This window comes from Drosophila gunungcola, unplaced genomic scaffold (assembly GCF_025200985.1).
Source record: "Drosophila gunungcola strain Sukarami unplaced genomic scaffold, Dgunungcola_SK_2 000001F, whole genome shotgun sequence".
Taxonomy (NCBI): domain Eukaryota; kingdom Metazoa; phylum Arthropoda; class Insecta; order Diptera; family Drosophilidae; genus Drosophila; species Drosophila gunungcola.
In genome coordinates, this window is record NW_026453197.1 from 10,258,286 (window position 1) to 10,283,542 (window position 25,257).

Here is a 25,257-nt window from a genome sequence, read left to right on the forward strand (position 1 = left end):
TATATACTTGTAACTAGCTGTAATTTCAAAGAGTTCATAAAAAAAGCTACATATTTTATATAAATTATGTTTTTAGCGAAAACATTTTTCGATCGGTGTAGGCCAGAGACCCAGAGCCGACTCAACCGGCATTTATCGAGCTGTACTTGGGCATTGTTGGGTCCGTACAGCATGACCCTCCTCCACTTTGCACCCTACTCCCGCCGATCCACCCACAGACCTTCGTCCCTCACCCTCGCCCTCGCCCCTCGTATCAAAGTTGTGCCCTTTGTTTTCTCCCGGTTCCTGGTTGCGTGGTCCTTGCTGTGTCCTGTGCGTGGTGGTCCGTGCCAGCTATTTTTTGTGTTTTTGTTCCATCCTGTTTCTCCTTTTGGTGTTCGGTTTTGATTCGAGCTCTTCTTTTTCGACTTCCACTCGGGCACCCTACTCCCATTTTGTTTGTGTAACATTCCATATCCATTTGCAACAACGCGCGCAAAACAAAAAAAAAACCTAAAGGAAACCGACAAACAACCCCTTTTCCACCCTTGGGGGTGGTGCTGAATCCTCATCCTCATTCTCATTCTCATCTTCGCCCAGCATCAGCAGCATTTTAATTCGAATTGGTATTGCTACGGCACTGTTATTGTTGTTTTGTAGCTGGCTTACCACCCCCAACCCCTTGCAGAACTCACGGGTTCACCCTCGCTGTTTGGTTTCCATTTGATGCTGATAAATTGTAAGTACGCCCGGGTGGGCAGTGGGGTGTTAAAGATTCGCTCGGCAGAGGAAGTTGCATACATCGCATAATTTGATAAAATATTGCACGCTTTTCCCTTTGTCTGAAATTATTATTATTTCGCTCTTTTTTGTTGTTGTTGGTTGGAAGAGCGCATATGATGAGCATTAGATGTAATCAATAAAAGCTCGTCGCAATCCATTCAGTTCGGCTAATGGATGAGAAATCCTATCAAATGGGGAAATCGAATGCTGTGCGTTACAGTTTCCCGTTTTCGAGGCACGTTTTATGTGAGGCTCGGTAATTATTTAGAGTGTGAAGGTTTTGTCGAGGGTTAGAACTTAACAAAGCGAGAAGCAGAACCATTTTGGACTTTCTTTTAAATGTAAGTACCAAATTGTTTTCGAATAACTGATAAAATTTGAATACCTGATGAAATGAACAGAATATTTATCATTTTGTATAATACCAAAGAAATATTTGTCACGCCTACTTAATAAGACAAATAAAAATCTTCTCTGCTTTGTTTGGCCAATAAAATGAAATCTTCCAAATGATTCTCGTGTTTTTCTTTTGTTACCCCAAATGGGCCAAGTTTATCTTTGCCTTGGAAAACTTTCGGCTAATGGCAAAAGCGCATCATGAGCTTGTCAAGCCGGAAATGAGCGATAAATATATATCTTCATTCTGTTCTTATTTCAAAAACAAGTCGGCAGCGATTTCCCCAGCGTACAATTGACACATTTTTTGTATTTCGTTGACGTCTGCCAATAAAAATAACAAAATAAAATATGGGACTGGCTATAGTGTGCATGTGTATCTGTGGCTTAGAGATCAAAGCTGCTACCTTGAAAACGATACGCTAGGGAATCATTAGGCGAACCGTCATGGGCTGCCATAAATATTGCCAATACAACGAAAGTCCATCGATAATAAGGTTAGGAAGCCATAAAACCCAGAATCAACTGAATCTCCGAAGTGGAAACAACAGCGGTGGGCAGAAGGCCTCTTCATAAATGTGCCAATTGGGTTTTCCAACAATAAAATGCTAATGATTGATTCACATTGCCCCATGGAGTGCCGTTAGTTCTGCTCAGCCCTATATAACCAAGAATTCCATGGTTTTGTCTAAATTTCGCATACCCAAACCTTAAATTGGGGTTTCGTTTGGGATTCTGGGCTTTTGCATTTGTAATTTTCTCTAACGAGCAAGTGAGGGTTGACTTTTCTTAAGAACTCGACCGTTACATACCTTAAGTTTTATTTATAGCTTACAACTCTGGTTTACCTATCTAGATTTAAAAAGAATTAAAATTAACGTTAAATTTAAAGGTGGTTTTCCATGAACCCTTTAATATAATTTCGATAATAAACTCTTGTTACATTAACTGTAATAAAAGGTAATTTCTTTGTAGAGAACAGGTTCAAACAAAAATATTAATTTCACATGAGAATTAGAAATCAGCTCCTGTTCCTGAATAAAATTACTCATTTAGAATAAAGCGATTTTAAACCGAACTAGTGACATAGTTCGAGGGCCATCCATTCACCCCTGACAACCCCTTGACGGATCGCGGGGTACGAAGCAAAAAAATCCCTGGGCTTGCCGTTTACAATTGGTCCGCAGTGCGGAACCTAAGCTAATGATGACTGGCATGCACAAATGTACAAATCTTAATTATGCAAATCACGGTCGGGCATAAATTATGCAAATTATAATGAAATTCCTCATTGCCGGACCTGGGGACCCGGACCCGGATACCAACGACAAATACCCATCTATATGTATATGGATTGATAAAAATGTGGCTATAGAATAAAAAAAACGAAAATTTTAATTCGGTCGGGACCGGGGTTGAAAAGTCGAAATAATTTTGGTGGTCGGAGCTGAATGCCGTAAATTGCAATGTAAATGCTGCATATAAACTGAATTAGTCCCAGAACAATTACAATAAGGGAGAGTGCAGTGCGATTGCAAACACATCCGAGCTCGACAAAAAAAAATAAACCTCTCACAATCACGGAGCAAATGGTGCATTGCCTAGAGGGGCTGTCCAGATTCCGGATTTCATTGAAAATAATGGCATACGGTGGCTGCTGCCCCGAACATCTGACACAATAATTTCCCCTACGAGACGAGGGAAGCGCAAACAAAGGGAAAATGGAAAAGTTGCCAGCACAAATTATTAAATTTATTATGCGCGAAGTCATTAGGTCTGTCGCCCGTACTCGTAGTTTGACTTATTCTAAGGACTAAACGACTGCAGCTCTAAACACACACTCGGCCACCGATACATAAATATCCTGCGAAGCCTTAAGTGTGGAAAGTCATTAGTGGGCATTGCAGTTGACGGGAGCATAGAGATGCTAAGCTTGAAAACTTGTTCTGAAATTAGAAAAATCGAAAAAGTAACTTATCAGTATCTGAGAATGCTTTAGCAAGTTGAGTGTCAGATACTATTATAAATCAAAAATTTTATTTTATTTGTTTAAAAAACAAAAAAAAAACAAAAAAAACTTTAATAAAAACAATCGGTTTTGTAACAAGAAGAATCTTAAGAAACTCTTAGGAACGATGAAGTAAAGCATAACTAGATAAGAAAAGTATTTACATTTTGAAATTATATCAACTAACGTTTTAAAATTAAAATTTAATTTACATTTTTTTGGAAAAGTTTAATTTGTTCAAAGTTGGCTTTAATTTTATTCTTTCAGCGACACAGCACTAACGAAGAAAATGCTTAAAATGACTAGTTTTTACAAGAGCGCATCAAAAAATACTCTTTTTATCGGGAAAAAAATAAATATCTTATTTTCTTTAAAGATTTTCATTGCCATTATTTACAAATATTTAAGAGAGACTTGAAAGCAACATTTTTTATCCACTAAGAAGAAAAGCCGTGAAGAAATCTGTTAAGTCCTTACAGCAAGAAAGATTTAGGACTTATAGAATTATTCAACCGTATAAATAAGTTTTTGGGGCAAATGTAAGCCACAAATTTCATCTGGTTAAGCTGGAGTATAGTTGGGATTTCCGAGCATTTTGCATACCCTATCCTAGAGTATGCCTTTGCCAACGAAAATATTTGGCATGTGCCATTTATGGCATTGTTCCAACTTTGAACAATGCGATTCCATAATTTCCAGGCAACTCTCAAACGCACACACTCTCGCAAGTAAAGAATGCCATGCAGATGCGGCATCCTCTGTGCTATGCTATATGCTATATGGGCGATATGCTATATAGGCGAAATGCTATGATGCACGGACTATGGCCATGTTCCTTGTTCAACCCCCGAGGGCGACAGGGGAACAGAAAGGAGCTGTGATCCAGGACTAGGCAGGCGGGCCAGGGCCAGGATCAGCAGGCAGTGAGCATGTGATTAGATTCAGTTTCAATGGAAATTGAAATCACAGACAAAGAACAGGGCCAGGGGGATGCAGGGTGCGAGGGCTGCAAGGGGTGGCGCAGGGCCATCGGGGTTGAAACGGACCGAAACGATAAAAATCCTGAACAACAAGAGAAATGAATTTTCGGACAACCAGGGCAAAGGCATTAAAAACTTCTTACACCTGGAGAAAAGGGTGTCTATCATTTGATAAATTAAATCAAGACGATCAAAGGATGGGTATGAATAAAAATTGTGTTATTATCCCAAAGTCAAAAAATATTTGATATATAAATACATTTCTTAAAAGCTCAAAATTAAAATAAAAACAAAACATACGAGATAAAAAAAGTTAAAAAAAGCTTAATTAATTGAAAATTTTTTTTTAGAAGGCTAGTTTATTACCAAGTATTTCAGATAAATTAAAATATTTCTTTTTAATCCTTTATATCCTGAATTATTTGGGCATGGTATTTAGCTTCGCGGCTAGATTTAATAGTATTGAAGCTAATAATTGTTTTTGTGAGTGCAGCGACTGTGACTCATACAGCTTTGTGAGTTTTGGTGTTAGTGTGGATGCTGCATTATGCGAAGCACAACCACTAAACGTCAACCACCGGCGTCAACACCCGACCCACATTTTATATAGTGCTTCATAATGTTCCTTCTGCAGAAAGAGATTAACACCAAACGGCGACGGTGGCGTCGATGGCAAAAAGTTTATAATCGACGCGGCAGTCAGAGAGTGAGAGCAAGACGGGGCGAATGGGACAGAGAGAGTGAGAGCGAGAGAGCGAGAGAAGAAAAATCGGAAAATCGTTATCCGACTACTATAACCCACCACAAAATCGCGGTCGTCTCTGTTGTTGCCGGGCACCTCACACTCGCACATCGAATCCGAATCCGATTGCGATTCAGGATCTGAATCCTCTGACACAGCAGCCGCATTTAATTTTTTTCCTGGTTTGTGGTGCGTGCGATTTTTTAAAATGTTTAAATCCCCAATTTCTTTTGCCGGACTTGTGATTTGCGGTTAATTTAAATAAATAATCCTTAAAGTGTTCCATTAATTAACAGCAAGTAAAATAAATTACTGCGGTGATTTTGCATACTTGAAAAACGATTTAGCAAAAGAAAATGGTTTATTATAAGCAAAAAGTTCGAAATAAAATTGCATAGTTTAGTACTTGACACTTGAAAACTGTGAAGAAAGCCGGTTTGAATTTAAACAACAACAACCCCGTTTAACTATCCTCTAATATTTTAAAGCGCCAGCTATATAAAACTTGATGAAAAAATAAGAAATATTTTTTTTTAATAATAATTGTTTATATAGTTTTATAAATATTATATATTTTATATATATTATTATATTTTGTTGTTTGACTTATTTAAATATTAAGCTCAGTGATTAAACGTAGTATCAAAAGATTTTATTAAATAGACGCCAAACATATAAAGGCTCCACCTAGGAGTAGCTTTGGGAAGCTTATCTTTTAGCCAAATTCCGCCAGATGGCGCTACCAAACAGCTGACAGTTTCCACCCCCATTTGTATAATTTCTCTTTGCAACCCTGAACAAAGCCATTTTGAGGCGCAAGGACTACCCTACAAGATTACACATCCCTTCAACATTTTTTTTTGCAGAGCTGGAAAAGACACGGAAAAATAAATAGAAATGGATCCCTCTAACCTGGCCTTTGGTTTTCCCGGTCTACCCAACCATGGCCACATGCCGATACCCCCCACCGCCAATATGCTGGGTGGCCAGCATCCCGCCCCCACCGCCAGTCCACCGCAAAGCGTCCCCGGCCGTCGAACCCCACTGGGATCGGTGGGTCTGGGGGGTTTCTATGCCCAGGGCCTGGGCATGCCCCAGCAGCCACCAACGGATGAGAACAAGCCAGGACCCAGTGCCCCGGAGAAACCGCTGAGTCCCACTGCAGCCGCCATCGCAGCCATTGCCATTAGTGGTGGCACTACCACGGTGGCTGTTTCCAGTGGTTCAGCCGGAGGTAGTGGCTCCAATGGTGGAAAGCAGAAAAATCGCCAGGGCAAGACTGTAAGGCTGAACATAAACGCGCGGGAGCGCCGAAGGATGCACGATTTGAACGATGCCCTGGACGAGCTGAGGAGTGTGATTCCCTATGCCCACTCACCCTCTGTGCGGAAACTATCGAAAATAGCCACCTTGCTGCTGGCCAAAAACTATATTCTTATGCAGCAGAATGCTCTTGAGGAATTAAGAAGGTAATAGAGGAAGGAGTTTGCCTGCCTCCAATGACATTATATTATATATTATATTTTATATGTTATTAAACAAATTCCTTTATAATTTAGATTACTGGCCTATATACAAAGCACCACGGGTGCCGCACCCTTGGATTTGGGTGCCTTCCCAGCGGCTGCCAAATTGCAGGCCCTTCTCCAAGGACCTCACAACGAACCGCCCTCCAGCAGCAGTTAAATAAAAGTCGGAACCACCTTTAAACAATGGTCCTCCTGATAAGCAATTAAGAAGCAATATTCTTAAGTCAATTGGAAAAAGGCCAAATATTTGTGTACTAGTCAGACGAACGGAGGTTGATAACGAGAGCCTCTTTGTCAGAGCAGCCAAGTGAAAATCTGTTAAGTGATATTTATTTTTGTCATAAGCATTTCTTATTTGTGCATTTACATAATGTCAACCACTATGTGTAAGATGAACATTACCAAATAAAGTATTATTGAAGTAGAGAGTATTTTGGAGCTATAGATGTTGAGCAGCAGAATGAACTGGACTAAGTCAGATATAATGCTATTTCTATTTTTATAAGATAGAAAGTTTAATGAGCATAAATAAGAAACCCCTTATATGTTACAAACATCCATACCCTAAACATCCAACCAGCGAATGTGAAATACTAAAAAGTCTCAGTCACAATTAAAATAATTTAATCTCAGATCCGTTTCAAGTCTTGACAAAAATATACAACATCATATAAATATACATAGTTTGCTGAATGGTTTTTGATGATTAAGCAAAAGCCGTTTTGCGGAATGCGAAAATAAGCTGATTAAAACTATACACAAAATCGATGAATACTCTAAAAACACATATAGACATAAGAACGTGGAGGACGGCGGCGAAGGTGATCGTTGCGGGATCGGCTGACACTATTCCGGTATGCCCAGGGACAGGACCTTGTTTTTGCCAGCTCGAAATATATGCTGCCTGATGGGAAGTTGACCAATAAGGAAGTCCTTCATCAGCTCGATGGCATCGCCAGAGTGTCCAGTTCCGTGGAAGGCGATGGTGGCATCCCGTCCTGCGTGATCCATAATGACATCATCGCCGCCAGGATGGTCTCTCAGAAAGTGGGTGACGTCGTAGACTCTGTCGTAGATCACCACCCAGCAATCGTCAAAACTGTCGTGCTGGGCCACCTCCTCCAGCGCAATTTCCGGCAGATCTTCCACCTTCAAGCGTTCCCTTGCGTTCGATACAACCACCACTTGGTTACTGGATTTGCCATGGCCCAAGGGCACAATCCTCAGCGATTGCAGAAGATTGGTCAACGCCGATGACATTTTGTATGTAATTACTTTCACTTTTACGAATATTTGATATAACGATTTGTAATGTCGCACGATCACTTCAGACAGTCTGGAGTCGAGTTGTGTTTCGCTTGATCGGTTTCAGTTCCAGTTTTTCTCAGCTCTTGTGTGTGTTTCTTGTGCAGCCACCGGCACTCGAGTGTTATTCATGCCTTCGACTGTAATCGTTTTATAAATGACAACACGTGAATTGATCGGTGGGGCCGAAACCACGGTGAAAAGACTTCGGGTGCAGAGAAGCGAAGCTCCCACAGATCGGTTTTATATACAAATATATAAATGGAATTATATAGGCAAACTTGTTTGCACCCATATTCATGGGAGGGCTAGGCATTGCACTGAGATCGGGAGATTGGGTAATAATAATTTTATGGGCACTCGCACGCGTATGACTCAAATTCCCAATATGCTTGGGCAGATGAGCATAAGTAATAGAATTCTCTTTACAAACTGATGATCTGTGAGCTAATTACTTGCTTACTTATATTATTTATGGAGCAACAATTATTTAAAAGGCGAATTTTGAAAGAGCTTATCAGCATTACAATTGATTTATTGGCACAAGTCAAACGTGCATCAATTACGTTTACGTTTATTCGAACCGTTTGATCGCAAGCCATTAAGGCAATCAAAACACGTATTGGGTTAATAGCCTGCGATTATTTTCTTTTAATATTTAAATGCGTTTTAAGTTCGCCAAAAATTGTGTCAATTGTGTCACGCCTCTGACTTTTGTTCTAAATTCTCGAAGGCGGCTAATGGGAACAGAGATAATGAATTCAATATTATCGCTAATTACAACTTTGAACTTGAATTTATACTGATTTTTAAAACGATGCCACGCTTTTGAACTATTTGAGCTATCAGAAGTTTCTTTTTTAATAATACGTGAGTATGTTTAATCAATCGTACTTATGAAATCAAAGGGCTGATGAAATTAGGATTAATACTTAATTTCCAATTTAAAACGGCGCCAGACAGAACGCAATTAAATAATTTAAACAACAAACAGATAGAAGAAAATATTATTATGTGCGCATAAAAGACGTCACATTTCATTGTTATTGAACATTTATTATTTTCAATTGAGTTCAAGTTTGATGTGCGGTTTTTACATCGTTTGGTAATTTAATATGCTAGCAGCTCAGTGTTAAGATCAGCATCATCACGTTTAACTACAATAAAAAAACCGCAGGAAAAGCTAAAACAAGCGTAATCAAAAGTATTACGTGCTGATTACCTAAGCCACTTGACTTTGACTTTGGGGTTCAACCTATATCAAATATCTTTAGAGCATTTACAAAAGCCTAAGAATAACTAAGCTTTAAAAAAGAATTTGAGCACAATCTGAAGCCGCAATATTGGGTTATCATTGTCATATTGCCTTTGAATAGAACATGCGTCAATTTGTGCGAAAAAGGCCAATTGTTTTATGACTATAAAATTTGTATGAGAGTAGTGTTATCAAAATAGTCTAAAAATGTGTAGATGTGGAGATCAAAGTTGAGTTTAATCATTTCGGGCCGGAATTTTGCAAAAGTTTTCGAGATAAGCCAGAAAAGTACGAGTCTTTACCTTCAAAAGCATTGTCAAGTCCACGGTCGGAAATATTTTGATTAGTAAGCTTAAGAAGAAGAAATGTGAAACCTCATTGGTTTTGGCTTTTGTTGAAAGTTGGGAAAATGTATTGTTTTTCTCCTATTTGTAAATTCATTTTCAAGAATATCCCACAGTCCAAGGCAATCAAGAGAATACCACGCGTTCTTTAATATATTTCCCGCAATCTAAATTTGTTTTCGCAATAGAAATAAACCAACTCAATTTAAATATGTATATTGAATGCGCTTGAAAGTGCAATTCATCTTGATCGCATATAATACAAATAAAAGAAGTGAATATTATTTTGATTTTTTGGTGACCTTTCAGATCAGAAAAGATCAGATTTTAATACCCGCAATCTAAATTTGTATTGTTCAATATAAATAAACCAAGTCCAAAAAAGCGCAATTCATTTTGATCTTCTATAAATATAATGATTTTTTTAGGCAAGTAATTTTTTTAATTGTAATATAAATCAGTAGAAAGCGGTTTTGTTTAAATTCGAAGGTCAACATTAAAAACAGGAGATAGAAAATATTGTATGCCTATATTTAAAAAAATTAAAACGAAAATAAAACAAGTGGCAACTCAAAACTAACTGACATCCTGAAAAGCTAAATACAAACAGAAGCTTTTCGGCAAAGTTTTAAATAATAAACCGCTTGGGATTTCGCGGGCTTTTTCCAAAAATGAGCCAGCTGTTGCTCGTTAAGGAGCTTTTGTGTTAAAATGCTTTTCCTTCCGTTAGTAGCATGTATATTTTTGGCTAAAAAGGCCGTTCCATAATAAATACTGAGTTATTACTTAACTCTAAAGCAGTAAACAAACGAATTAATTAGCTTCAGAAAAATGATTTCTTCAAAAAGAAATTTTAACGGACTCGAAGGAGCCCTCGAAGTTTTCCATTTGCATTTGTGTGTTTCTATTATCCCATCTGTGTGTTTGGGTGCCAAAGTGTGAGTGTGATGGAACATGACATCGGGGAACTGTGTGTAATTTTTGGTGAACAACAACACAGTCGAGTTTCAGCAACGCTTCGGCCAAGTTGTTGAGGCGCGTGAGCCAACAGGAAAAATTCAACCGCTTCCAGTTATCTCTCTCTGCTTGGATACATTTGTTGAAATAATTGACCAGTGTGCACAAGGGGATTATTAAATTAAAAATAAATGAAAGCCCGCTAATAGGGAAATTGTTTTGAAAACTCGTTAGCACGCACAATATGCGTTGCTCTGTGTAGAGCAAATTGCGCATACGCCACGTCGGACCATCAAAAGGATTTCGTAAACATATTGTTGCGGAAAATTGCATGCAGCAATTTGAATAAGCAAATTGTTTGCACAATTTTTGTTTGGATTTGTGTCATCGATTCGCAAATATTCAACGGGTAAGTACTGACACCTCTGCTTGATTCATGTAAACTCGATTTGCATATAAATCTGATGTTATAAATTGAAAAATAGTTAAGGCACGCTTGTCAAACGAGACATTCAATATTTAATGTGTGATACCGCTTTGAAGTCTGAGTGAAGTTTTTATTGGACAATGCTTTGGTTGAGCCAATGTAATTCGAACTTGTTGAGCACGGGAATTGATTTTCTAGAGTCAGCTCGAATTGTTAGCTGGCAATCTTTTATTGTAAAAGTTAAGCCAGAGAATTTTCTTTCTATTGTAAAGTTCTGCTCAATTTCCAGGTGGAAAGATTCTCGAGAAAATTTATATTAGAGGGGAATGTGGCATTCTTATAGGAGTTTGCAAACAAAATTATGGAAATGTTTTCCGAAAGAAAATTTGGCTAATCTTCTTAGAGAATTAAAGTTCAGCACACTTTCAGAATTAGCCTTGAAAAAATGACAATAAATTGAATGCTGTTTTATTTTTTTTTGAATGCGCAAATCCATTGAATTTTTTCTACAAAAATAAACAATATACCTGTAACGTCACATAATTTTATTATCATATTAAATTCTTCGAAAACTTTTTGCTGTCGCGTTTTTTTTTTGGGCACCTTCCTCGCAAGTTAATAGCTGATTACTGATTAAATTGATTGCATTGCGTATACGGCACGTGGAACGCTTATGTGCAGTGGCTGTGATAAATTCGCCGAAAGCAGAGGATGTTTAATTTAATTAGTCGAGTGCGCTTGCAAATGTACTCCAACATATGTGGGATCCTTTGCCCAGTTTGGTGTATTCCCTTTGAAAAGGCAGTAAGATTTTCGACCAGAATTTCTCAGCCGCAGGCTGTTTAACCTGGTGGAGAAGCCAGGACTCGGCAACGTTGCCAACCACTCAAACACAACAAGTATGTCCTTGAAACACCCGTATTCGGCCGTGAACCCCGACCCCCATTCCGTAGCGCCGAATCGAGCTCTTTTCCGGCGACCTTGGTCATACATTTTGCCAGGAATATTGCGTGTCAGTCAGTCAAAAGGCTGCATTAAAGAAATGCATTTATTATAGACATCTCTGGGTGCCGGAGAGCCATGAATATTTATCACGTGTCCAAAGACTAATGCATTTTTAATGCAAAAACGTCGACCAAAGCAGCCCAAAGCAGCCAATGGCAACATTGACGAGGCCATAAAGAAGCTCCCAGCCAGCCATGTTTGTTAACTTGTTGAGTTATTGGCAGCTCTTTAGCCTGTGGCCCACCACTGGATTCCTTTTTGTCGGTTGCCGAGCAGGTTTCCTTTTGTTCCAAGCACACAAGTATTAATATCATACTTATTATTTCCGTAGCCCACACCAAGACATGTTTTTCCCTTCATTTTATTTTTTTTTTTGGTCCTCCTGTGTTCGCATGTAAACATTTTGCGTTGTTTACTTCTTGGGCATTTTCAGCGTTTTAATGAGCGTTTTATTGTTTATTTTTATGCTCGGCGCCCTTAGACTGGGGGCGCATAACTTTGGGTCACTTTATTAAATTGCTGTTTATCTTGCTTTTCCAGTCTCTCTCTTATGTTTTATTTTTATTTTCAATATTTTCTGTGCCCCGTTGGTCGGGTCCCATGGCTTAATGGCCTGTGGCGAATTGACATATGGTTGTTGATTTTAATGGGATCTTTTATTCCGTTTTTATCGCATATTCCGGGCTTTTGAGTGTTTTCGAGTGGGAGTTAAAGGATTGAAATTTTTTTTTTATATTACAAAAGAGTTTTGACTTAAAAGTGATAGCTAAAATTGTAGTTTTAGTTTCGAATATTAAATTAAAAATAATTTGCTAAGCTAAAAAGCTTTTACAGAGGGATTTCTCAATCAAGGTGTACAAACTTGTTGATTTCTCATTGGCGTTAGCTTATGATGAACTTAAATTTGTATATTATCTGTTAGTGGAAAATAACAAAACCCGAAAATGTCGAGTTCATAAAAGCTAATTCTTTCATAAATTGTGTAATCGAAACTTTTCCAAAGGGATAACATTTTAATATCAAGTTTTTCCTTATCTTGCTAAGTTTATTAATCCATTTACGCCCTCTTCATTGGTCCCAGCCGGCACTCAGCCTCTAATAGTATATCCCCTGTATCCCTGCCATAAGTTATAAATATTCATTGATGGCTAATTAGCAAAGACTGCGATGGGGTCAGCCTCCAATTTGCCCCGCTGATCCCATTGACATTGAGGACAACAACTTGCGCAGCCATTGGTGGGAGATAATCAACTCGAATAACAAAAACAGACACATAAAGGAGACTCAAAAGGGGGGCAGTAGCTGATGATGATAATGATGTTGCTGATGTGGATAAACTAGCGCCTCGAATGTGTCATTACGGCGCGTAATACAAAGTGCTGATGCCTGATTATTGACGGCCAGGACCTCCGCATCCGTCAACTCAGACTCCCTGACTCCTGGAGGCCATCGTGCCCTTCGGTCCGCGTGTGCTGGCAAACCTTCTCTTTTGCTGCTTGTTTATGCACACCGAAGGTTATCCATTTGTAGCTCGAGGGAATGTGAATAAAACTGGTAAAGCAAAATTAAAGTGCAGCGCAGGTGCGGGAAGCCACGAGATGAAAAATTCCAGAAAGCCTGCATAAGTTTACTTTCACAACTGGGCAGTGTTTATGAAAAAAGCACAGAGAAATGGAAGAAACACTCTAAAGAAAACCAATACCTTACCTTAGTGGCTTCTTTTACAAATTAATTGCTCAGTTCGGAGGCGTACAAATAATTGCTTTAAAATGTTCATGACAATAAGGTAGATTTTGTATATATATCTATAAAATATACAATTTAAATTTACTCAAAGGAAACCTTTTTCTCTGTGTACTTGGTGTGGGTTTAATTTTTATGTTCAGGTCAGTCTTTTGTCCAGTACAATTCAGGACAACGCCAACACGCGCATCCTCGTGGACCCGATGTCGTAATGTAATTACTGTCAGGGACAGGTGTGCAACCAGCTTTTGGCCAATGCTTTTGCAATACTCTAAGGCAGGATATGCCGAACAAAAGCCGGAAGGATTGAGGCAAAATGCTTCCGGAAGTCTGAGTAAAATGTTCGCTTAATGGAACTGTCTTAGTGCAAAAAAAAAACTGGTTATTGTGAGTTAATTTACTTCCGCTCAATCAAAACCCATTCGGTTTGCGAAAGTAAGAAAGCCATTTAAAAATGCCTGAGGAAAAATGTTACTTACCTGTACAAAATGAACTTGCTCACATTCAGGGCTTGAAATATAAATAGTTATTTTTTTCTGGTTTTAAATATTTGTGGCGAACATATTTTAACAATTACCTACAATTATCTGTCTGTCAAGCTGAATGTACATTATAAAACTGCCCTGGCAACAGGATAATAGGGTGTTCTGGCTTGCTGACAACTGCAATTGTCCACATGCCCTGGAAAAAACAGCAGGGCGGGAATTTGAACAACAAATGGAATGGCAACTGTGACCATTCTACTGGTCTTTTGAGTCACAAAACACTTCGTTAGACTAATGAGCATCATTTGCCATGATTGCGCCATTCAAAAGGCGACCGTTGAAAGGCAAATTTATCTATTAATTTTTTTAAGCAAGGATGATGAAATCGCCAGCTGAAGCTTAGGGAAATCACGGGAACGGCCTGGCCCACACACTCACTGTGTTCCCAGGCAGGCAATGAACCATGCGGTTGATTTTATCGATTAGATAAACTTAATTTTAGTCGCTCTGTCAACACATTACGGGACTTGGAGGGACGCATTTCTGCCCTTGACTTTGCTACGACGCAAACAAAACCACAGGCGGAAGTAGTGCCGCGGCCTTATCTAGGTATTCCGAAAAGTGAAAATGTGCTCGATAAAGGCCGCAAAATGATTTACAAAGCCAACCAAATACCACACAGTCGGGCCAAAGGGCTAGAGCGCGGTTTTTGTATTAAAATTTATGACGGGAGCAATAAATCCCTATGCCCAGAGGCCCACACATGTGCGAATGATGCATGTGGGCAAATACCTGGCCTCAACAAGGGAACACTGAGTAAAGGCCATGGAACAGATTCTTTAAAATACCTTCACTCAGCTTACATAAGCTTTCAGGCTGGGTTTAAAGTTAAACTGGCTTACTCACTAGGCTTCATTTATTAAGAGCAATTTTGAAGGACTTGTTTTGCATAACATTATTTATAAAACTTCATAATAAAATATATATTAGTGTGTTCTTTCCGGAAATACATAAATTGTAGTATGGTGGCATGAATGATGCATTATTTTAAAGAATCAAATATATAAAAATGTATACATTTTTGTTAAGTAGTGCTTAGGAAGGTTTAAAGAAGGTTTTAATTTATTTTCCATCGCAGTCGTAGGTAGTTTTATTTATAGTATTTCAAGTTTACCTAAAAATTGTATGGCTAGTTTATAAAGAAAGGGTAATAAAATCATTTTAACCACCTAACCACATGTGCCGCGATAAAAACATTTGTGGAGGCAGCGAGTGTCAGGACATCAGTGTTGGCACATTAATGCGCAAAAGGACACCTCGAATGACTGAATGACTGACTGTTGATGAGGGGCGTGGCTGTTGGATCTGCTCAATTTGACATTGATTGGGTTATGTGTGATTTACATACGTGGGCGGGGAACGCGCTTTGTTGGCGCAGCGGCTGGAAAAAAGGAAGGTGATATCAGTTCGATGGCATTCTGCCATATTTCCCAGGGGATTAATGGCAAATGACTGGTAAATAGATTTCACTGGAAATGTCTACATAAAGCGCTTAAGTGCTGCTTCACAAATTATTCCTTTAATTTACGGATCTTTCTTCGGCGATAGCAGCTTATCTTCGTAACTGTCAAAGTTTAAATTAGTACTAATTTCATAAATTTTCCAAGCAGCCACATGAAGGACCAACATTTTCTGAACTCTCTTGTTTTGCACATAAGGGAACATAAATCATTTCCCCAAGAATTTGCATGGAACGCGAAAAAGGAGGAGCCAGAACAGGGAATTGAACCCGCATACACACCTCATGCAATTGCCATAAAAGAAAGCGTAGACCCAAAACAAAAGTTAGCCGTAAATAAATAATGAACGAAAAGTAAATTTGCTGAAATTGGCCAGAAAAAAGGGTGCAAGTGGGTGGGGAGAGGGTCTGAGGCAAATGAGGGAACGTAGGATTCATCTAAAGGTGGCTTTCAAATATAAATATACTAATTAATTAACAAGTCGGTTATATACTTTTGCTTTTTCAACAGACATCGCTTAATTTTGTTGGCAGCTCTCTACGTTCTTTACGTTTTTATTGCACAGAAAAAAAGTGGTGTCCGTTAATTATTTACATTTTGTGGACTTCAATTAAGTTTAGTACGCAAAGTCATTATTTTTTCGTTGATCAGAAAGGAAATTCGAATAATGTTGTGATACTACATAGCTTATTAAAGTATATATATAAAGTTTTGATACAACTGCCATTACTTTTTTTTCTTAAACTTAATATAATATATTTGCTTGACAGAAATTCTTCACTTGATACTTTTATAAATAAATTAAGTTTATAACAAATTTGTGGGCCAATAGTAAAAAATTTAAATTACTTTAATCTAGTTATCTTAAACTATTTTCTTATTTAAAGCAAAAAACACATTTTTGGGAAAAAAAACGACACTACAATTTTGGGCAGTGATCAAACCAATTTTATGCGGACATCCTTCCATGGTTTTTTCTTTTAAGTGCTGGTGTAATTTTGAGGTTTTTGTGGGGGTGCCTGGGATGAGGGTCACCTGGCAGTTTGCTCGGCTAATTGCAAACTAACCGAGGCCGAGGCGCCTTTATGGCAATTTTGTGTGGCTACGGTCTAACAAAGACAAGACCCCCCGGCCCCCTTATCCACATTATCCACATCGTGGACCCAGGAAGCTGGTGGGGAACTGTCAGCACGTGCCTTCGGTCAGGATTTTGCGGTGACCCACAAAACCACGACCACCTTAAGCCGCTCAATTAATAACCCACAAAGCCAGCGAACGGAGAAGATGAATGTCGGACGTGGGGTGCCGAGCTTTGATTTATTTATGAGGCACACACGTCCCAGGGTCCTGACTTGCTAATGAATGTTTTATGGCTAGTTTGGGTGTCATTAGCCGGGTGGAAAGTAGTCGATGCGGAGTCACGGCGAGTAATTGACCCTCGTTGTCATCTTATGTGTTGTGTGGAAGAATTTGCTGCACTCATTGACCCATTGATCTCACTTATTTTCTTACAGATTGACCCATAACCTCAGAAATGGACATTGTCATACGTGAGGAGGACATTTCCTTAGCCCAGATTGGCGTCTATGCCTCGGTATCCTTTCTAGTGGTTTCGGCCGTTGGGGCAGCTCTCTACACCACTTGCTCCAAACGGTATCGTCTCAACTGGTTTGAACAGAATCTTCTGGAGTCGGCCAACGAAAAAGATGAAGATCAGCAGAGGTTGGTCCCACAATGATTTATAATTTCCATATATATTTGGTTTTTATCTAAAAGAAATGAAAACAAAAATCGGAAAATCATTAATTTTAACAAGAGTATTGAATTAACAAATTGTTTGTTCTTTAAACAAAAACTGTTTTTAAACAGCAAACGAAGAATCATGCAATATATTATTACCACAACCATTTAAAAATTTACAAATATAACAGTATTGAATTAAATAAAAAAAAATTAAATAAAAAAGAGTAAATATCAATAACAAAATTATATTTATAAATTCGTTGTTTAAAGTAAGAATGCAACATAAGTTTTGGAATTTATTTAAAATTGGAACCTCCTTATTAACAATTTGTAAATGTAACCAGGATTTTTTGCTGTTCACAATCACAATTTGAAAATGGCAAACCTGTGTAAGATAATTGAAATTTTCTTTCAACTTTGGTTCGACTTTTTCAAGCACCCCTGATGGTAATAACCGTATATAACGCCTTAAATTGTTTTTGTTTCACTTTAGCAGGGAGGCCTTGGTAGCCGGTGCCGTGGGCTACAATGTGGACAGCATAAACGAGGTGCCGCGTGGGAAATTCGGCAGCGGAAATGCCGGCAACCTCAGCCCCACCTCCCTGAAGAGCGAGGACAATGACCCTGCGTTTTGGGTACCCGCCTCGGTCACCTCGACGGCCGCCACACAGCAACAGGTGTCGAACACCACCGAAGAGTCGGCACCACCCACCCCAACTTCGCCCACCGGAAGCCTGAAGTCCAACACCCTGTCCTACTGCTCAACCACTTCTGTTCCCATCGCCAGATCCGATAAGCATGTGGTACTGGCCATGCACCCCAGTCGTCCTAGAGTATCCTCCATGAATGCCAAACTGGATCACACTAAAATCGACATGACCCTGTACCGAAGTGTAAGTAAAGGGTGTTACTTTGTTTTACAAATTCTTTTTTATATAACATATATGCCATTTTGCAGCACTCTCAGCCCAAGACCATCAATCCCGTTTCCCTCAATGAAGTTCGCGGCAACTTGCATGTGAGCATTGGCTATGATCCTGTTGGTGGCTTGCTAAATGTCAGACTACTGGAGGCTCAGAATCTGCAGCCTAGGCAATTCAGTGGAACTGCCGACCCCTATGCCAAGGTGCGATTGTTGCCGGATAAAAAGAATTTTTGGCAGACACGCATTCACAAAAGGACCCTTAATCCAGGTACTAATTCACTGAATGTATTTTAAATTATATTTTTTACATTCTGTTAAAACACAGTTTCAAATTAACGATTTATTTCCAATTTAGTTTTCGACGAGCAGTTTGTATTTGAGGTAACTGCCGGAGTAATTGACAAACGAACAGTGGAGATCTTACTGTACGACTTTGATGCCTATTCCCGGCACGTTTGCATTGGAGGAACGAAACTGCACCTGGCCAACTTGGATCTGAGTGAACAGTTGAAGCTCTGGACCCCACTAAGTTCTGCCTCGGCCCAAGATATGAAGGTGGATCTGGGCGATATAATGGTGTCCCTGGCCTATTTGCCATCTGCCGAACGTTTGATGGTGGTCCTGATTAAGGCCCGAAATCTGCGTATTGTGGACGATGCCCGCAACTCTTCGGACCCGTATGTGAAGGTTACTCTTCTGGGTCCCGGTGGCAAGAAAATGAAGAAACGCAAGACGGGCGTTCAGAGGGGCACCCTGAATCCCGTTTACAACGAAGCCCTAGCTTTCGATGTGGCCAAGGAGACCCTGAAAAATTGTGTACTAGAATTCACAGTGGTCCACGATGGCTTACTGGGTAAGTAACGAAATTATATGTTTAGTGCCAAAAATTCCATCGCCATGAAGAGAACTCTCTTAGTTTCCTTTAACTTTCATTGATGAGCAACTCAAAAACAAATTTACTTGCCATTCTAACACTTAGAGAAATTTAACACAATTCTTCAGGGCTTCTTAAGTCGGCTGCGCTCCAATTTAAATTATATAGTAATGTTTGCTCATAGTTTTATCCCGGATAAAATGCAGTTCTAAATTTTTCAACTGCTGCCACATACTGTTCCTCAGTTTGCGGTGCATCAAGTGAATATTTTTTCAGATGACCTATTAATTATAATAGTTAATTTAAGTATTGAAAGTCAGCTCTTTTTTCAGCATCTTACCAAGGCAAGCCATATCGCATTCAGCAAAAGTCCTAAATCTGTTTTTTGAGTTATGGTTTCTATCGGCTTCGCAAAATTGGGCTTTGATGCAACTATTATAAAAATTTGAATACGTGACTTCGGGCTGATCGGCACAACCATTTTCAGAGGAGTTGAGATCATCATCACATCTCTCTTATTGGAACAAATTATAACAATAAACTTGTTCATTGAGTATCACAGTAAAGGCAAATTGTATTATTTACCTTCATCATATCCAAAAATCCTTTGCCTTAGTAAGCACAATGTGACAATAATCGAATTAATTATGAATTTCATGGTAATATCCAACTAAACGACAACCGCGTACTTTTAGAACTGAGCCCTTTAATTTCGTTTATATACTATTTAAGGCGAACCTAACAACGTTAATAATTCTGATATTCGTGAAGTTTTTTATGCCCTCTCTAACGAAAAATGTATAATTATTTTGTAATTCATAACGTTTCTAAAATTGAGTGTATTTTGTTTTTTCTGAGACCATTTTTTAAACCTATGAACAGCTAAACTCTATTATTTTTTGATTTTTACAGTTGGTAAATAAAGCAACATATCGTTTTATATAAATTTTGCAGGTTCCAGTGAAATTTTGGGTCGTACTCTCATTGGAAACTCACCAGAAGTTCGCACTGAGGAGAAAATATTTTTTGAAGAAATTTTCCGCGCCAAAAATGCTACGGCCCAATGGGTTCCACTCCAGGAACCTGCAAACAATTTAGCTACCACGGCCAAAAACGCAAACAACAAGAACTAGCTTCCGCAGTTGCCGGCTGCTTTTGGTTCGTGTCTAAGTAAGGACCGAACCGGTAGTTGTCTTGGGTAAAAGTAAGTCTGGAGTAAGGGTTAAAGCACGAAAAAAGCACATCGTTTCATATTTTTTGTTTAAATATGGATGGAGCAAATGTTCAAACCTTTTATCTTACCACTTAACATTTCTTTGCATTATGTGGTTTTTGAGATTTTCATATCGGCATAGCGGTTACGTTAAAAATAACGCGTTGTGCGGTACTCAATAAGCATCGAGTTTGAAATAAATTGGAAATAAGATGTTGGACATAACTCATTAAAACTGGTATTATGACGGTTAACTTTTCGTAGCTTCATTAAATTTGCTTCAGTCTACAGAAATAAAAGAAACATTAAACAATCGCAAACCCTTACTCTATTAAAAAAAACTAATTAATAAACAAAATTCAGGATTCAACGAGTGGATTGAACATCAGGAAACAGGTACAGCTTTTTTTTCAAATTAATAGGAGCAATAGAAATGATTTATATTTATTTTAAATATAAAAAAATACTAAATATTATCTATTTTCTTAGTCATGGAATTAAAACTTTTATTGTGAACACGGCTGTACTAATATCATTTATATAAAATGTTACAACATTTTGGAATAAAGGAACTTGCAGGGATAAGTTTTAAGCAGGATAAAGATTTGAACAAGTCACATACTATGTACTTTCGAACAAGACAAAATATATCTCAATGAATGTGCTTTGTATGGTATCAATTAATCAAAGAATATATATATTTAATATACATTTTATGGGTCAGGAATGTCAAGAAGTACCTAAAATACAAATTACCAACTACATATATTAAAAAAATATATTACTACCATTTTTAATATATACAAAATGCAAGCGAAGATTTACACTTTTAGTTTATAATTTTTAGGCGAAGGTTTCAGGGCACAGAGGGCACAAAAAATCCATAGAATTTTAGTTTCACTTCCCGCTATATTAAAATGTGTTGAAAATATAGTTCACGGAGAGCAGAAATAATCGTAACCAAATGAAAATATTCTTATACGCATAATACTTATATTTAATGTAGTGACTATTTAAAGAAACTTGTGTCTATAGTAGTTTAAACGCACTATGTAATCCAAAATCGCAAACTACCCTTAATTATCTATATAAAATAAAGTTCTTAGATCTTTGAAATTAAATTTGTTTTGCTTTGGTATTCAACCGCAGATTTGACTTAAATCCACTTGCTTCAAGGTTAATTTCCAAACTTTCCCCTAACCTAATTAATTTCGGCCATCAACTTCAAACGCTTGAGGTTTCCTTTTTCCGTTGAACAAAACCGAACATTGAGCCTTAAATATTTTGGTGGGCCAAAAGAACTTGTTGGACAAGTTGGCGTGCAAAAAAAAACTTTCGGGAAAACCCGTTAACTAATTTTCCAATGTTGACTAATAAATCCGCCGGGAGCTGCGACGGGCAACGCTACATTGGCTGTTAAAGCAGCCGTGCAGGAGATGCCCCAGGTCCTGCGAACTGTTGCGGTTCCTGACTGTGTCTATATAAGTTCACCGTAAATTTCCTTTTCAATCAAAATGTGCTTTCATTCAATTTGGAGGCAGCAATGGGGCATAAGTAGCCTAAGTTAGGCCAGCGTCGGTGTAAAAAAAAACTGCAAAGGCAACTTTGAACTGGTGCCAGGAATTGGTGGCTTCAAAAGAGAATCGAACGTGTGTTAGTTGGCTGCACAAAAAAAAATGTACAGCAATAGTTTAAAAAATAATTTACTTCAAAAAATAAGTTAAAGTTTTTACAAGCTCAAGGCTTGAGATATTTAAGCCCAAGTACACATTATATTATTAACTTAAAAGTCCCTTAAACATCTTCACTCAATTGTAAAATGTAGATACCTGTTTATATTTTTTTGTTTATTTTTGGCCATTTAGGAATTGCATGTCATTTCGCCACATTTGTTTTCAGTGAAAACAGGAGCTCTGCTAAACGGCACCGGAAACATTCTTATTGAATTCCAACAAGGTCCACGACCACATTACGGAGTGACCCAGGAAGGCGAATGCAAAGCGAAGAAACCGATAGCCGGTTCAAAATGGATTCACAGATAGTCGTCTGAACTATCAGAAAACACCGCAAAGATAGTTAAATTATTTGCTAGCCGTTTCCTTTGGGTCCGGTCCTTTTCGCACCCACCGCTCTGTTAAAGTTACATTTGTTTCCTCCACTATTCAGCTTTTCTATAAAGTTTCTTCAACCAATTATATTGCTCTTTTAAGTTGTGGCCAAGGTCGATGGTCAGTCGTTGATAAGCTTTTAAGAATAAAAGGAGATACTGAGGAGAATTTCATTGCTTGCGGTGGTCCAAATATTTTGATTCTTTTTTGTATGCTTAAATTTTAAAAGGACAAAAACATTGTCATTGGAATGAATGATTCAAACTTGCATTGGTATATTTAATAAACAGTGTATCATTAGAAAGTCGAAGTAATTTTATATTGCCTGTGACGTGTCCATTTGCCAACCAGTCAAAAAAATATGCAACCCTCTCAGCTTCATAAGATCAAATACTGTGCTCATAAAATATTCGCTTTACAATGCATTTCGGATTATGTACATTTTTGACTTATTGATGGACTCTCTGTCTGCCAATTGTCGCTGCTTGGGCAAAAGTGCTTTTTTGCAATTTTAAACTCCATTCGTTTGCAATCGCAGGGATTCCTTTGGAGCGGAAGCTATCAATTTTTCACCGATAATGCCTCGCATCAAAGTCAGTTGGCAATAAACTGGAAATGCGACTAACGAGTGAATTCCATTTTTAATTTCGTCGCACTCTTTGTCTATCTCAACGCCATTTGGTCTGTGCATCATCTCGCTTTTATTTGCTACTGCATTCCCAGTCCGTTTGCCCCTTTTCAGAGTCCTGCATCCTGAGTCCTGGCCAGTTTCAGAAGCTTGTCAGCGGAAAACGTAAACTAACGACATTTTCGTTTTCTTATTTACACAATCAATTTCGTGCTTTTGTGATCCACAGGCAAAGGCGAGCGGCAGCGATGGAATGAAGAGGACAGCGAGTCCTGTGCTCCGTGCCAGTGCTCCGTGCACATCCTTCGTGCCTGGCGACATTGCGCGTGGATGTGGATACACATCCTCTATATCTCTGGACTTTCCGTTGCCGTGCCCTTCGAGAGGGGTATTTTAGCTTTGCTTAAGAGGTGTTTTAAATATAAAATGAGTGTGCAACTCTCAAAAGGTTAGCTTCAAATTATTATAGCTAATTAGTTTATTTTTTTATGTATTGAAATTTTTAATGCTTAAGCATTAGCTGTCGAATATAAAAAGTTATGTATACCACTTTTATTAACAATTTTAATGAAAGAAATTTTTTTTGAGAGACTTGGGAAATTTTTAATAGAGATATTACTATAAGAAGCTAATATATATCATAAATCGACAAAACTTCTTGTTTTTTGTAAAAATATAAATATTTGAACATCGCTTAAGAATTAAATAAATTTATTATGTCTTCAATGTTTCAAACAATCTTCTGGATAATCATGCTTAAAATACGTAAGTTGGCCTGTGATTTATTTTACTATCAATATAACTATTGGAATTAATGCCTTCGACGGCTTCTCAGAACAATATTTGTATGAAATTTAATTTCTTTCATAAATTCTTTACAAATAATAATTATAAGAAAACCTTCGAATCAATCGCTGGAAATGTTTGCTATAAGCACGATGACTAGTCCTAGAGTACTTGAATTTTCGGCGCTCTTTCTGGCCTTTTGTATCCTCCACTCCCGTTGTATCGTTAAGTTGCCATTGGTATATAGCTTTAGTTTCGGCAGTGACGATGGCAATGGTGTTGCACTAGCTGCTGTTGCTGCCGTTTGTGCCGCGAGGGAAATTGTCGTCAAAGCGGAAAAAATGTCACATTGTTGTTCTAGCCATCATGGAGATGAGGGGAGTGGACGGGTGGAAATAGGTGGGTGGATGTTATGGAAGCTGCTGCCACACTTGCCACACGTTGCATGTGTGAGTTGCAGTGGCAGTAATAGTTCTAGTTTCGTTTCGCTTTCTTTTCGACAGCCCCTTTCTTCCGCCTTTCCACCCCATCCCTTTTTTTTTGCTTTCAGTCCTTTCTTTTGATGTTGACCGCATTCGTTGGCTCGTTTCGCTGGCTGAGTTCGCTTTTTGGGGGGCTGTCTTTATTGTTTATGCAACTGTCAGCAGTTTTCGCTTCTAGTTCGCCCCAAGTTTTTCCATTCCCAATCCCAATCCTGCCCCCCGGCAGATTTTCTTCTCTCCATATATGTGTAGGTGTTTGCTTTGTATCTCTGTGCGACTTCCAAATTTGTTGTCATTTCGAATTGTTTCAATGACTTTTGACAGCGAGCAGATTAGCTTGGCGACGCCTTCGCTGAGTTTTCCACCAGCAACCAACCCCTTTGGGCAATTGCCGGGGGAAATCAGAGGTGTATATTCGGATCATTCTCCCTTACCAGCGGGAAAAAAGTTCAACAAATTCGGATTTTATGGATTTCATGTGATTACTTTAAATAAGTCTTCTCTTTGTCTCAGGCTGATTGAAATGGAGAGCTTGTTGAATGGGTTATTTATGACCCAAATCAAGGGATACAAAAAACGTTTTAACGTATAAATTATTATTTGTGTTTAGTAATTTTATTTTAAATGTATTTAGCTCCGTAAGCTTTAATTACCGATTTAATTTATGGAACACTACTTCGTCTTTCAAGCTGAGAATTCAGTAAACACGACCTCTATGCTTTTACCAAGAGCATAATTATATTTTTAGCCCCCATTTCAAGCATCAATTTCCCGCAAACCAAAGGGGAAATAACCGGGCCATCGTAGCGAAATAAACCAATTATAAAAAAGCCATTTCGCATGTCAACAGTGTGCACGCAAGTTTAAACAATATAGCGTAAACAAAAATTAATTAAATTATTTTTAGCTAAGCAATGTCACATGTGGTTGTGCGATGCAGCTCATCAATAAACAAAATTTATGGCTACCACCGAAACGAGGGGAATAGTGCAACAAAAAGGCGATGGTCAAAGCCAATTAAAGATGGCCTCCAAACCCAG

The 25,257-nt window shown here is 38.4% G+C and overlaps 3 protein-coding genes and 1 long non-coding RNA gene across 5 annotated transcripts; 2 read left to right on the forward strand and 2 right to left on the reverse strand.

Moving 5' to 3' along the window:
- The first annotated feature begins 4,769 nt into the window (after positions 1 to 4,769).
- Positions 4,770 to 6,627, forward strand: LOC128262239 (class E basic helix-loop-helix protein 22). The gene is made up of 3 exons (XM_052996387.1): positions 4,770 to 5,077; positions 5,755 to 6,357; positions 6,448 to 6,627. Exons 2-3 carry the CDS (start codon positions 5,786 to 5,788, stop codon positions 6,572 to 6,574), a joined length of 699 nt encoding a protein of 232 aa, XP_052852347.1. The 5' UTR covers positions 4,770 to 5,077; positions 5,755 to 5,785; the 3' UTR covers positions 6,575 to 6,627.
- Positions 6,628 to 7,018: 391 nt separating this feature from the next.
- On the reverse strand, positions 7,019 to 7,882 carry LOC128262241 (cytochrome b5). The gene has a single exon (XM_052996389.1). The coding sequence runs from the start codon at positions 7,675 to 7,677 to the stop codon at positions 7,264 to 7,266; it is 414 nt and encodes a 137-aa protein (XP_052852349.1). The 5' UTR covers positions 7,678 to 7,882; the 3' UTR covers positions 7,019 to 7,263.
- A 2,383-nt stretch (positions 7,883 to 10,265) lies between these two features.
- LOC128262237 (synaptotagmin-5) lies at positions 10,266 to 20,671 on the forward strand. Of its 2 annotated transcripts, none has more exons than XM_052996380.1 (6): positions 10,266 to 10,687; positions 16,973 to 17,180; positions 17,698 to 18,094; positions 18,160 to 18,394; positions 18,482 to 18,979; positions 19,955 to 20,671. In XM_052996380.1, the coding sequence occupies exons 2-6, from the start codon at positions 16,993 to 16,995 to the stop codon at positions 20,131 to 20,133; spliced, it is 1,497 nt and encodes a 498-aa protein (XP_052852340.1). In that variant the 5' UTR covers positions 10,266 to 10,687; positions 16,973 to 16,992; the 3' UTR covers positions 20,134 to 20,671. The 2 variants fall into 2 exon arrangements, with proteins under 2 accessions (XP_052852340.1, XP_052852339.1); XM_052996379.1 differs by having other exon boundaries at positions 10,270 to 10,687; positions 17,695 to 18,094.
- LOC128262243 (uncharacterized) lies at positions 19,050 to 19,705 on the reverse strand. The gene is made up of 3 exons (XR_008268329.1): positions 19,586 to 19,705; positions 19,341 to 19,514; positions 19,050 to 19,281 (listed from the first exon to the last, which is right to left on the reverse strand). It is a non-coding gene; the product is annotated as an uncharacterized LOC128262243 (long non-coding RNA).
- Positions 20,672 to 25,257: the final 4,586 nt, after the last annotated feature.

Bases quoted from the DNA above. Each gene is read 5' to 3' on its own strand.
- LOC128262237 (XM_052996379.1), top strand. From the start codon at position 16,993: ATGGACATTGTCATACGTGAGGAGGACATTTCCTTAGCCCAGATTGGC. The intron at 18,395-18,481 runs GTACTAATTCAC...TTTCCAATTTAG, and splicing joins CAAAAGGACCCTTAATCCAG to TTTTCGACGAGCAGTTTGTA. The intron at 18,980-19,954 runs GTAAGTAACGAA...TAAATTTTGCAG, and splicing joins GGTCCACGATGGCTTACTGG to GTTCCAGTGAAATTTTGGGT.
- LOC128262239 (XM_052996387.1), top strand. From the start codon at position 5,786: ATGGATCCCTCTAACCTGGCCTTTGGTTTTCCCGGTCTACCCAACCAT. The intron at 6,358-6,447 runs GTAATAGAGGAA...TTTATAATTTAG, and splicing joins GCTCTTGAGGAATTAAGAAG to ATTACTGGCCTATATACAAA.
- LOC128262241 (XM_052996389.1), bottom strand. From the start codon at position 7,677: ATGTCATCGGCGTTGACCAATCTTCTGCAATCGCTGAGGATTGTGCCC.